The sequence below is a fragment of the Typopeltis vanoorti genome, chromosome 8 (assembly GCF_054136105.1).
Source record: "Typopeltis vanoorti isolate ZY-2024b chromosome 8, IOZ_Tvanoo_1.0, whole genome shotgun sequence".
NCBI lineage: Eukaryota > Metazoa > Arthropoda > Arachnida > Uropygi > Thelyphonidae > Typopeltis > Typopeltis vanoorti.
Window position 1 is genome coordinate 27374317 of NC_143556.1, and position 12837 is coordinate 27387153.

General features: G+C 36.2%; 1 protein-coding gene across 2 annotated transcripts in view; it reads right to left on the minus strand.

The window, feature by feature from the left end:
- LOC150103869 (ATP-binding cassette sub-family A member 2-like) overlaps nucleotides 1-12837 on the minus strand; it is a 975482-nt gene that overhangs the window by 704039 nt on the left and 258606 nt on the right. For both annotated transcript variants that reach the window (XM_090397162.1, XM_090397161.1), the window contains exon 14: nucleotides 7398-7501. In XM_090397162.1, the coding sequence (XP_090253288.1) occupies nucleotides 7398-7501 (104 nt within the window). The remainder of the gene's footprint in view (nucleotides 1-7397; nucleotides 7502-12837) is intronic.

The window sequence follows — 12837 nt, forward strand, 5'->3', positions numbered from 1 at the left end:
ACACAAGCTGACTTATTTGACAGGAACTTTTGATATGCTTTCTTCTTTTCCTTCACTGCCTGTTTAACTTCCTGTGTCCACCAGGGAGCTCTGATTTTTTTATCCTTGCAGACAACCTCATCATAAGCCTCTCTGACAGAATCAATCAATGTTTTCTTCAGAGTTTGCCACTGAATCTCCAAGGTACCTCATTTGATAAAAAAATAACTCTTTTTATTATTATATTTACGGCTATTTTGCCTGCTTCTGTTTAGGAGTGCCCCTGTTTAAATGTCATTGGCTTTTTACTCACGGATTCTTAGGGCATTGTAGATGTATATTTACCAATTAATATATGTAGCATAAAGAAGAGAAATTTACACATACCTTTTTCTGGGTGTTGTGGCTTTTCTTCTTTCCATGATGTCCAAACTACTGTGTGTCTGTGTGGGGAGAGGGGGTAGGCAATGTGGGAGAATTAAATAGAAATGGAAAAAACCCAGGTTTTTTTTGAATAATATATATATACATATATTATATTATTAGGGATGGTTTTTTTCATATTTATATAGGGTGGGAAAGGGTGAAGGGGTTGAAAACAGCAACTGATTTTTAGAGTGGGAAGGAAGGGGGTTGATGGGGTACAAATCGTTTCGACTATGCCTGGTCATCGTCTGAATACATGGAGGAAGTGGATGCTATGTCAGGTCGGGCAGGTGCTTCTGCTTTTGAAGTATTTGTGTTACTGCCTATTGGTCGGGGTTGTGACCTCAATTTTATGTTGTGAAGCTTCCAAACCTCGGAGATTATGTAAGGCCTGTGGACGTTGATAGAGTTCGCGTCACATTTTATAGCTATTGTTTCCGATATGCTAAGCATTGTTTCATTGTCTTTTCTGTCTACTATGATGGCCTTGTCGATCTGCGGGGTGTTTTTGTTCAAGGGCATGAACAGCTATTTCCGTTTTTCCTGTTCTTTGTATTCAATTTTTCTTTATGATGTTGCATTTTTTAATGTTTTAATGTTCTGGAATAGGGATGTTACAATCACGGAAGTGTTCTTGTAGTCTTGCCCATAAAGACCTGATGGTGGAACCCATGTAGGTGATATTACAGTCTTTTTGGCAGGGAAATTTATAGACTACGTTGTGGTGTTCAAATATTTCTTTTTGTGTGCGAGATTTGGTAGGTTTCAGGAGATTTGCTAATTTTTGGTTTGTGGTGAATACCAGTTTGTACTCAGTATGTTTGAAGATGTACTTATAGGCTTTGCATGCGTTTTGGGTGTATGGTAGTTTGATAATTTTTGTGTTGGGAAATTTGTTTTGGTACTTGGGTTGTTTTGGTGGTTTTTGGCTGTCCTGTTTGTGTAATTTATTATTTGTGTAGGATAGTTGCGATTTTTCAAGATCTGTGTTAGTTTTTTTATTTCTGCATTTAGATTACTCTGATTGGTTGAAAATTTGTAAGCAGTTATGAATTGTGATAATATGACCGATTTTTTAACAGAATATGGATGGTATATGAGTGGAAATGGAGGTTTCCAATATGCGAGTGTTTGTGGTATACTTTTGTGGCTATTTTGTTGTATGTTCTGATTAATGCCAATTTTAAGAAATTGATGGATTTGTTCTGTTCAGTTTCTATGGTGAATTTTAGTCTGTTGCTGCAACTGCTTTTTAAGGTGATGATGTGTGTAGGATTTCCAATGCACAGAATATCGTCCATGTATCTGCCATAAAAGGTGATACCGGGGGAGGGGGAAGGGTCGAGTAGGAGTGATTCTATGTGTGTTAGGAATAATTCCGCTAGTTGTCTGCTGATGTTTTGGCCCATAGGGAGTCCGAAGATTTGAATGTACATGTTGTTGTTGAACTTGAAGAAATTTGTCGAGATCATTAGTTTTATTAAGTCAATAATGTCATTGGGCGTTAGTTTAGTACGAGAGTGTAGGGTGTGGTCTTCTGTGAGTAGTGTGTGTACGATGTCTAAAGTTCTGGGGACGTCCACATTGGTGTATAAAGAGGCTGCATCCAATGAAGTGAGGATGTCTTCCTGGGATAGGGTTAGGTTGTTTATTTTTTTGAAAAGGTTGTCTGTGTTTTTTATCATGAAGTTAGCTGTTGAAATTAATGGTTTTAGAAGTTTCACAACGAATTTTGATAAAGGTGCTGTGATGATGTTTTTGTAGGAGATTATTGGCCTCATCGGGTACCAGTCTTTGTGGGTTTTTATTTTTCCGAACATACAAGGAGTGCATGTGGTGCGGGGGGGGGGGGGTGTTTTTCATTGTGGTTTTGTCTATTTTTGTTTTCATTTTTTAGGGTGTGTAAGGTACTGTTGATTTGTTTAATAAGGTCAGGGGTGAAGACAATTTGAATTTTTTGGTAGGTGTGTTGGTCAGTTAAGATAGCTGTTATTTTGTTGTGGTAATCGGTTTGGTTTGTGATGACTACTGTATCCCCTTTGTCAGCTTTATTGATAATAATGTTCGGATTCCTTTTTAGGATAATAGGGCTATTTGTAAGTTGGGGGTGATGTTTGGTTTTATTATTATTTTACTGTTTATGATCTTGTTAATTTTGTGGAATATTGTTTCTTTGTTAGGGTCATACTCTACCTTCGCTTGAATTATGGTAATGATGTCTCTCTTTTGTATGTATTTTGGGAATACGCCAAAGTTTAGTCCTTTGCTCAGGATAGTGATTTCGTCAGGTGTGAGGTCGTGGTGCGATAGATTGATGATGGAATTGTTTTTTGTGGGTATTAAGGCGGTAATATCTGAAGGGTTTGAAGCAGCGTGATTGTTGTATTGGGTGTTTGTTAGTGCATACCATTTCTTTGCATGCCGAGCTTCTATTAATAGCATGTAGTCGTTGATGTGAGATTGGGTAATATCCCAAAAGACTGCCGATTCATTTGGGGTCAGTTGTGTTTTCAATCTGTTTTTCGTTTTGTGAAAGGATGAATATGCTTGTTGCTTCCTTTTAAATCTGTTGTTTCTGGCTTGTTTTATGAGAGCACGGGATGCCCAGTAACAATTTTTTTTTGTTGCCGCGAATTTTGGTGTGATGTTGTGATCAAAGCATTTTTTGAGGAAAGTTATGTGTATTTGTGTGCGGTGTATGTTAGGATGGTTTATCGGTATGTACCTTTTGTAAAGTTTATGCACTCATTGAATGTGTGACGTGCAACTATGACACATGCTTGTGTTGGTATGTGCATTTTGTTTGTTTTTTTGCACATAAATGCACATACCAACAAAAATGAAAATTTTTGTTGGTATGTGCATGATATATGCTTGTATTGGTATTTTTAAAGATGTTTTTGTCCTGTGCTCTGGTTCCACCATCAGGTCTTTATGGGCAAGACTACAAGAACACTACCGCGATTGTAACATCCCAATTCCAGAACATTTAAACACTAAAAAACGCAACATCAAAAAGAAAAATCAAATACAAAGCACAGGAAAAACGGAAATAGCTGTTCAAGCCCTTGAACAAAAACATACCCCGCAGATCGACAAGGCCATCATAGTAGACAGACAAGACAATGAAACAATGCTTAGAATATTGGAAACAATAGTCATCAAACGTGACGCAAACTCTATCAACATCCACAGGCCCTACATAATCTCCAAGGTTTGGAAGCTTCACAACATAAAATTGAGGTCACAACCCCGACCAATAGGCGGTAACACAAACACTTCAAAAGCAGAAGCACCTACCCGACCTGACATAGCATTCACTTCCTCCATGTGTTCAGACGACAACCAAGCATAGTTGAAACAGTTTGCATCCTATCGACCCCCTTCCTCCCCCCTTCTAAAAATCAGTTGCTGTTTTCAACCCCTTCACCCTTTCCCACCCTATATAAATAAGAAAAAATGCTCTGCCCATCCCTAATAATATAATATATGTACATATATATTATTCAGGGATGCTTAAGGATCAAAGCTGTATAACTGAGAGGAGACCTCCACATAGCCTTTAAAGGAATGCGGAGAACCGACCAGGGCTTCTGACTTAATGTCCAATACTCACCTTCTCCTGGTGCACCCTGTTGGGAATCTACCTGGATACTGAACGAACAAGGATGGGCTAGCAATTTTGGATTTAGCCGACCAAATTGTATTCTTATTGCTTAAACCAAAATAAAAAATGATGGCACAACATTACAAAATTTCATGTCAGCTGGAGCATCGCCCGGTTAAACAAGGCCCCAGTTGTTTTCGCCAGGGAACCAGGGCGAACAGCGAAAAGTCAGCTACTGGAACAAATCTGAAAACACATCCCAAATCAACATGACCAGAGTTAAAGATTGGTACTATCAACATAAGAAGCCTGAATGGCAAAGAAATGGAGCTAGCTGAGGAATTAGATAACTACCAGATCGACATAATAGGGGTGACTGAAACAAAAATGACAAAAACTGGTGAGATCTTTCTGAGCAATAAATACAAAATGTTATATTCAGGCAATGACAATCAAGGAAAAGAAGGAATAGCCATAGTATTCAACACAAAATACGAGGCTAATCTTCTTGAATGGCATGCACTCTAAAGTAGAGTGAGGGGGCAAATATCAGAATGGAGAACTGGACAATGAGACTTATTTGTGCCTATGGTCCCACAGAAGATTCTACTAAGGTAGAAGTGGAAAAATTTTTTGATGCTTTAGAAAAAGCAACTGACACAATGAAAAAGGAAAAGTTGGTCCTTGTTGGGGATCTGAATAGCAGAGTAGGAAATGATTGTCAGACATACAAAAATATTTTGGGAAAATTTGGAGAAAAGAACAAAGCTAATAATAATGGCAAATACATGTTGGATTTCTGCTCAGGACATGGACTGGTTATTACTAACACCATGTTCCAACATAAAAACGTGCACAAATTCACATGGAGAGAAGAGGCAAGGATTAAGAAAAATCTCACTGACTATGTTATTGTTGAGAGTGATGTTTTCTCCCTGGTGCAGGACACCACAGTGTACAGAGGATTTAAAATTGTGAGTGATCACTACTTAGCCTTCAGCAGGATAAAATTGAATTTCATATTCAAAAGAATAACATGTAAGAAAGTTTTAAAGCGAATAAAAGTTGAGTAGCTCTCAGATGTGAACTGTAGACTAAAATACACAAAGATTATTGAAGATAAAATAAAATAGTTTGAGAACAGGAACCAAACCTTGAAGAAAACCCTCACTGATTCCTGGAAAATAAGTCAGCTTTTGCTCTCAGAGAATACAGAGACAAATGTAAGAAAGCGAAACACTGTGTAAAACTAGCTAAACAAAAGTCATGGGAGGATTTTGGCAAGAACATAGAAAATAAATATCATGAAGATGGTAAGATATTCTGGAGGTTGTTGAAGAAGCTTAGAAATGGAGGAAAGAGTGCTGCAAAAGGAGTTAGAGATGATAAAGGTGACATGAAAACGGGAGAAAAAGATATCCTTGAAGTATGGAGTAATTACTTCGAGAAATTGCTAAATGAAACAAGCAGTGATAGCACAGTGGTAAAAAATACTCAACAGGCATACAATCAGGAATACATATCTATACTTGAAGTAGAAAAAGCCATCAAACGCTTGAAATGTGGAAAGGCAGCAGGAGTAGATGATATTCAACCAGAAATGCTGAAGTATGGTGGTATAGAAGTCTTTCCGAATTATGTATTGCATAATTCAGAAAGCCTGGACAGAGGGACGAATTCCCGATGATTAGAGTAGAGCTCTAATAGTGCCCATATATAAAAAGGGAAATAAAACTGAACGTGAGAAATACAGAGGTATTTCCCTACTGAGTGTTCTTGGCAAGATCTATTCAAGTATACTTGAGAAACGGTTGAGAAGAATTGTGGAAGAAAAGCTTGGTGAAGAACAAGCTGGATTCAGGCCAAATAGAGGCTGTCAGGATGAGATCTTCACTTTACGACAAATAGTTCGAAAAAGCATGGAATATAACAAAGATCTGTATTTAAGTTTTGTCAATCTGGAAAAGGCATATGACAAGATGCCAAGAGAGAAGCTATTCAATACGCTACAGTTATACGGTGTCCATGGGGCATTATATCAAGCAATACTTAGTCTGTATTTGAGTTGTAAATCAGCAATTAGCATTGAAGGGGGTACAGAAAGATGGTTTAATGTTAAATCTGGTGTTAGACAAGGATGTACATTATCCCCTCTGTTATTCATTATCTATATGGATCATATTATGAAGGAAAGTGGTATTAAACCTGATATCAGAATTGGAGATGTTAATATCAGCTCTTTGCTTTATGCGGACGATGTTATACTTCTGAATAAATCTGCTACAAGTCTGCAAGATTCCTTGACTAAATTGAATAACTGTTGTAATAGATATGGTATGAAGGTCAGCATTAAAAAGACAAAGACAATGAAAATAGGTAGAATCGTTGAAAATATCAACTGCATTGTGAATGGAGAACCTGTGGCACAAGTAAAATATTTCAGCTACTTAGGCACGATTTTTAGTGAGGATGGTAAATTAAATATGGAAATAGACAACAGAATCAACAAAGCTGGTATGGTAGGAAGTCAACTGAATAAATTTATATGGAATAAGAGCGAAATTAGTCGGAACACTAAATTAGCTGTATACAAGGCAGTGTTCAAACCAGTTTTAACTTGTGGATCTGAGAGCTGGTTCAGAAGTAAAACACTTGAACAAAGACTAGAGACCGCAGATATGAGAGTCCTGAGAAAGAATAGAGGCGTGAACAGATGGCATCAATGGCAATATCATATTAAAAACGAGGATATTAGGAAAGAACTTGACATTGTCGGCATTCAGGAATGAGTTAGCAGAGCTAATCTCAGGTGATATGGTCACTTAAACAGAATGGGCAAGGAAATATTAGCAAAACAAGTGTTCTCTGCCAGGTTGGCAGGAAAACGACCCAGAGAAAGATCAAGATATAGATGGATTGATACGGTACAAAGTTCCTTAGACAATAGAAATATAAGATCTGATAATGTTGGAGTCTTGACAAGTAACAGACTGATTTGGAGGAAAATTGTAGATATGAAGTTAGTAATGATGTAAATTTTTTATGTAGTACTATCATATCATGTACACCCCTTGAGGGTACATGGCAGGAATTTGATGATGATGATATACAGTCTATTATATTAAGAAGAATTTTTACGTTAAAATCTTAGAATATAGAGTAATCTACTGTTTATTTGAACTTCCAATCAATGATCCTTGAACGTGAACCAAATTCCCTGTAGAGGTGCACCATGTAATAGCACTTCACTTATCTGATCCTTAAATTATCCAAACTTGCCATTCTGATAATTGAAGGGTTGGATAAATGGTAGATGACTGTATATATTTATACACTTATCAAAATTTCAAAAGTAAAACTTTTCAACCATGTTTTCTTTACTTACTGATCTTGAAGGTAACATGGATATGGAAACTGATGAATATAGCTACCAGGTTCAGTAACATCTCTTTCAGCATACAGACTAATCATGGCCCGCTCCAGTATATCCTACAAAAATAAGTCAAACTTTACAGTGAGCACATAATAAAACAAGATTATTCCAAATGAAATCATCAAGAGAGGGGCTGAAGCTGCATAATTTTTGAAAGGAGGTTTTTTTTCCCTCCCCCTACACCCTATCAATCATGGCAGTCATTTTTATTTGGCAGATCCACAAAATTTTCATGTGGATCTGCCATGGAATAGGGGAAAATACATGTGTGTATTTTCCCCTATTTTGTACTCTATACCATAGGCCCCAGGTTGAGTCCACAAGTGTAATTTATGTGTGTGTTTCATACAAATCTATAGTCGAACATGTATAAACAAAATCTCCTTGGTTGATGCCTTCCTTCTAATGAAAAAAATTGTCAATTGCCTCAAAGTTTGCAAAAATTAAAAACAGCTGATTTTGAAGTGCAAAAAAAAAAAAGTCATGTTGAGTACCAAATAAAGATTTGAAATTTTTTATGAGGGACACTTTTATGGGTGATTAGACCCAAAATTGGCTCCATTCTGTTAGCTTCATCTCTTCAACCTAGACAACCACTTGAGAATTAAGTCTGTTTGTTTTTTAGTGTGTGCAGCACATCAGGACTTAAAAAAAAAAAATGATGTAGTTACAGGGATAGAATGTGAAGGATGTAGTATTTTCAGAGAAGGTATCAAAGATAGGATGGGGGGAAGGGTACTACTGGTGACAGCAGATGAATTGCAGGGATGATCTAGAAGAAATGCATCAGCGAATTAGTACAATGAGTACAGGTCGAGTGATTATTATAGGGGACTTCAACTATGGAGATAATATAGACTGGAAGAAAGAAAGAATACAAGACAGAAAGGAAATGGAATTTATAAAGCTACTGAAATAATTACTTGAGGCAGCATGCAGTTGAGGGGACTCGAGGTGCAAGAGTATTGGACCTGGTCATCCATAAATAAGGTTGTTTTTATTTCCACTGATTTTTTTTTTTTTTTTTTGGTATTTATTTGTATGACGGATCCAGTACTATCAACAAGTTCTGGTGTCAAACCTTTCAATAATGCTTGCAAAAGAATATTGCACATGGTGTGTTGACATTCTTAGAAAAATAATCATTAGAATGCAGTCTCCTTGTTCCAATTTCTCAAGCCACAAAATGCGCAAGTGAAACTGTGGGTGTATTGCTGTCGATTGTTAAAAGAATTCGTAGGAAATCAAAAAGTGAAGATAAGCCAAAATTTAAATCTCCTAAAAAGTGCCAGAGAAAAAATCCATCGAAAACATAGCTCTGAATGATTTTGATGTAGACGTTATAAGAAGAAACATTCATTAATTTTACACAATCCAGAAAAATGTGTCAACTGTTTCTAAATTGATTCATGTGCTGAAAGAAAAAATTAATTTTAATTTAAAAAGAGAAACTTTAAGGAAAATACTTCATGAAATCGTATTTTGTTTCAAAGTCACAGAATAAAAAGAAACTTATCATGAAGCAAAGTAGCATAGTTTTATCTAGAATGCAGTACTTGAGAACATTACAATGTTTCAGTTAGGAGAAAAAAACGATTGTGTGTCTAGATGAAACTTGGATTGGCAGTAATTTAGTTTTTGGAAAATGTTGCCAATCTAAAGAAGGATATGAAGTGTTACAAACTGGAAATGCCTCACTGTGCATAATAATTTTGATTGGTGCAGGTGGGTTATTTTTTACCAAATCCAAATCAACAACTAGAGATTACTATGGGAAAATGAATTCTAAGATGTCATCATCATCAAATTCCTGACATGTACCCTCAAGGGGTGTACAGGATATGATAGTACCACATGAAAATTTTACACTATTACTAACTTCCTATCTACAATTTTCCTCCAAATCAGTCTGTTACTTGTCAAGACTCCAACATCATCAGATCTTATATTTCTATCATCTAAGACACTTTGTACTGTATCAATCCATCTATATCTTGGTCTTCCTCTGGGTCGTTTTCCTGCCAACCTGTCAGAGAACACTTTTTTTGCTAATCTTTCCTTGCCCATTCTGTTTAAGTGGCCATACCACCTGAGATTAGCTCTGCTAACACATTCCTGGATGCTAACAATGTCAAGTTCTTTCCTAATATCCTCGTTTTTAATATGATATTGCCATTGATGCCATCTGTTCATGCCCCTGATCTTTCCCAAGACTCTCATATCTGCGGTCTCCAGTCTTTGGTCAAGTGTTTTACTTCTAACCCAGCTCTCAGATCCACAAGTTAAAACTGGTTTGAACATTGTCTGGAATAATTTCTCTCTTATTTCATATAAATTTATTCAGTTGACTTCCTACCATACCAGCTTTGTTGATTCTGTTGTCTATTTCCATATTTAGGAAGTTTATTTTTCACTTTGGTTAGACTATAATAAATTTAGTTTAATCCTTTATCCAAGTGTGAGCAAACAAAGTTTGTGCCTGAAAATATCTTCAGGACTGAGGCAAGGTGGTGCATCTGTTGGCAACTCGTAGCAAAGGTGGACCAAGCTCTCATCACTCCTTGTCTCAGTATCTCCCATAATGCAAAGCACATCTCCTTGCAGACATGTATAATGCTATGCATTAAGGGAAGGGCCACTACCCAGACCGGTTTCAACCTTTATTGAGGTCTCGTCAGTGGGAGGCAGACCCAGAACTAAATTTATTATTTCCATATTTAATTTACCATCTTCACTAAAAATTATGCCTAAGTAGTTGAAATGTTTTACTTGTTCTATAGGTTCTCCATTCGTAATGCAGTTGATATTTTCAATGCTTCTGCCTATATTCATTGTCTTGTTCTATGATCTTCAATTATTATAATTGATAATGCTCCATATGAAATATGGAGTATTATCAATCCTCCATATTTCTCCAATCCATAATGACTTACTCCATAAGGAGTAAGTCATTATGGATTGGCTCTCTGCAAATAACATTTCTCTTTCCCCAGATATGTGAAAAATTGAATTGCTCGACTTGGTCAAAAGAAACTCACCCAAAACTAAGTTATTTAAATTCGACATGATGCTCAAATAGAATGGATTCCTAGCTCTGAGACTACCACCATAATCATTGTGATATTAATGTTATTGCATATGTTTGGCCAGAAGTGAAGAATTTCATTCATCATCGCAGCATAACTGAGGATATTGATATGTCGAAACTTTTTAAAATTTCAGAACAGTTGATTAAAAGAATTACTGTTCAAAACTGAGAAAAATATTGCTCTCATGGTGCATCTGTTGAGATAGAGATGGAATTATCAAAGAATTATTCAAAGATTTGATGATTAATTTAAGTGAAAATGATGGTGATTCAGACACCGATTTAGATGACTAAGAAGAATAAAATGATTTGATAAAGGTATTTTTGTCAAAATTTTATGCATGGTTTTTTAAAAGTCATAACAAGCCACAAAAAATTTGTTGATTTAAGGCATTAAAGTGTCTGAGTTCTCTCAACTGTAATTTGAGAATGGTTAAGTGCATTTGAAAAAATTTCTGTTTTTCTGTATAACTATTGTTTTATATACAAAACTTTCTTAAAAATAAATTTTGCTTACAATATTTTTTATTTTATACCTTTTTTAAAAATTTTGTTAATACTATATTTAAAATTTTCCAACTGTTATACAAGCAAAATAGTTACCACTTTAAATACTAGAATGTTCATAAGCTAAGTTTCCAACATGTAATAATAAACAACTCATCCCATGAGACAGATTGATTACCCTATTATCAGAATGGATTCGTCTTCTTCTGACATGTGCAGAAGTGTCGAGGGTTCTCTCACTTGTGGTTGAACTATACAGTTATGCATTTTGGGATAAACAGATTACATGATGTGTATCACATTGATGGCATTGTACTCTCGGAAAAAGACAAAGCTATTCAAGGGTGGTGGTACACAGAGAGTTAAAGTTTAGAGGACATATTGTCACGGTTGCTAAAACAGCTCATAAGATTACTTCGCTATTGAAAAACACACCAATAAGTACAGATAAGAAGCTACTATTCCACTTTATAAGGCCCAGGAGAATTACTGGTCTCCTGGGTTTCTTGGGGATGAGGAAGTGGTGGAGAAGATTCAGAGGCGAGTAACCAGGATGGTGAGTGGTCTGAGCAATGTTCCCTATGAGGATAGACTGAAGGCATGTGAATTGAAGAAGTTGATTGATAGGAAGTAAAAAGGAGATATGATAGAAACATTTAAGTTGCTTAAAGGGTTTTACAGGATTGATGTAGGGAAAATGTTTCAGCACTTGGCTAGAGGGACCAGAACAAGGGCCATCACTGGAAGTTGAATAAAGGTGTAGATAGTAGGGCTGTGAGGACTAGATTTTTTGCACTTGAATGAGTGGAATGGGTTTCCATTGTGAGTGCTTTGTCTGTTAACGGGTTCAAGGAAAGGTATGATAGATTATCTGGATAGTTTGGGTCTCCCACAATGAGTCTTCAGAGTCCATGCTGGTGCTCGTACAATAATAATAATAATTTTACTTCTACCTTTCAAGGTCCTTCTTGTCACTGCATAATCTGTTGTGATATCTTTAGGTCTTCTCTGTCTTTCACAACTCCCGGTTCCCTCATTTTTTTTCTATCCTTCAAAAATTAACCCCACCACCTATTCTTGCTTAGCAAATTTCAAAACTTGACATTTTGCAATAATGAACTACACAGTCCCACTCACAAGCCAACCCAAAAAGTCTTTTTATATCCTCTTATAAAGGTATAACATCTATTCTTCTTCAAAGTTCTCTCCAGCTATGCATCATCATTTGTAAATAACTGCAGATTTCCAATTAAACTGATCTCGGTACAATTAGATCCAAGTTAAATGCCAATGTCCCCAAAAGACCAATTATGGCATACCACTAGTGTTTTTTCTCTTCTAGAACACCACTCTCTCTCTCTCACACACACACACAACTTGCTAATACCTGTAAGATAGACAATACAATTCCCTAGTCTATTATCTAACCCCATCTAACCATAGTTTAGTTACTAACTTGTATAAAATATGTCAAAGGCTTTGCAAAATCTGAATATACCACTGTATATGCATCTCCACTTCCAATGGATTTGTTACCTTGTGTAATAAATAAGTAGGTTACCAAAGCATGGTCTCCCTTTAGCAAATCCATGCTGAATATCACAGAGATTACTCTATACTACAACTCAATTCTGTACACTGGTCCTTGCCATACTCACCAACACCTTCTTCAAAACTCCACATACACAGACTGGCCTATAATTTCAAGCCTCAAACTTATCAACATCTCTATGAACTGGAACAATTTTGACCTCTTTCCACTTCACTGAACACCTTGCAAGATTCTTGATAAACAAG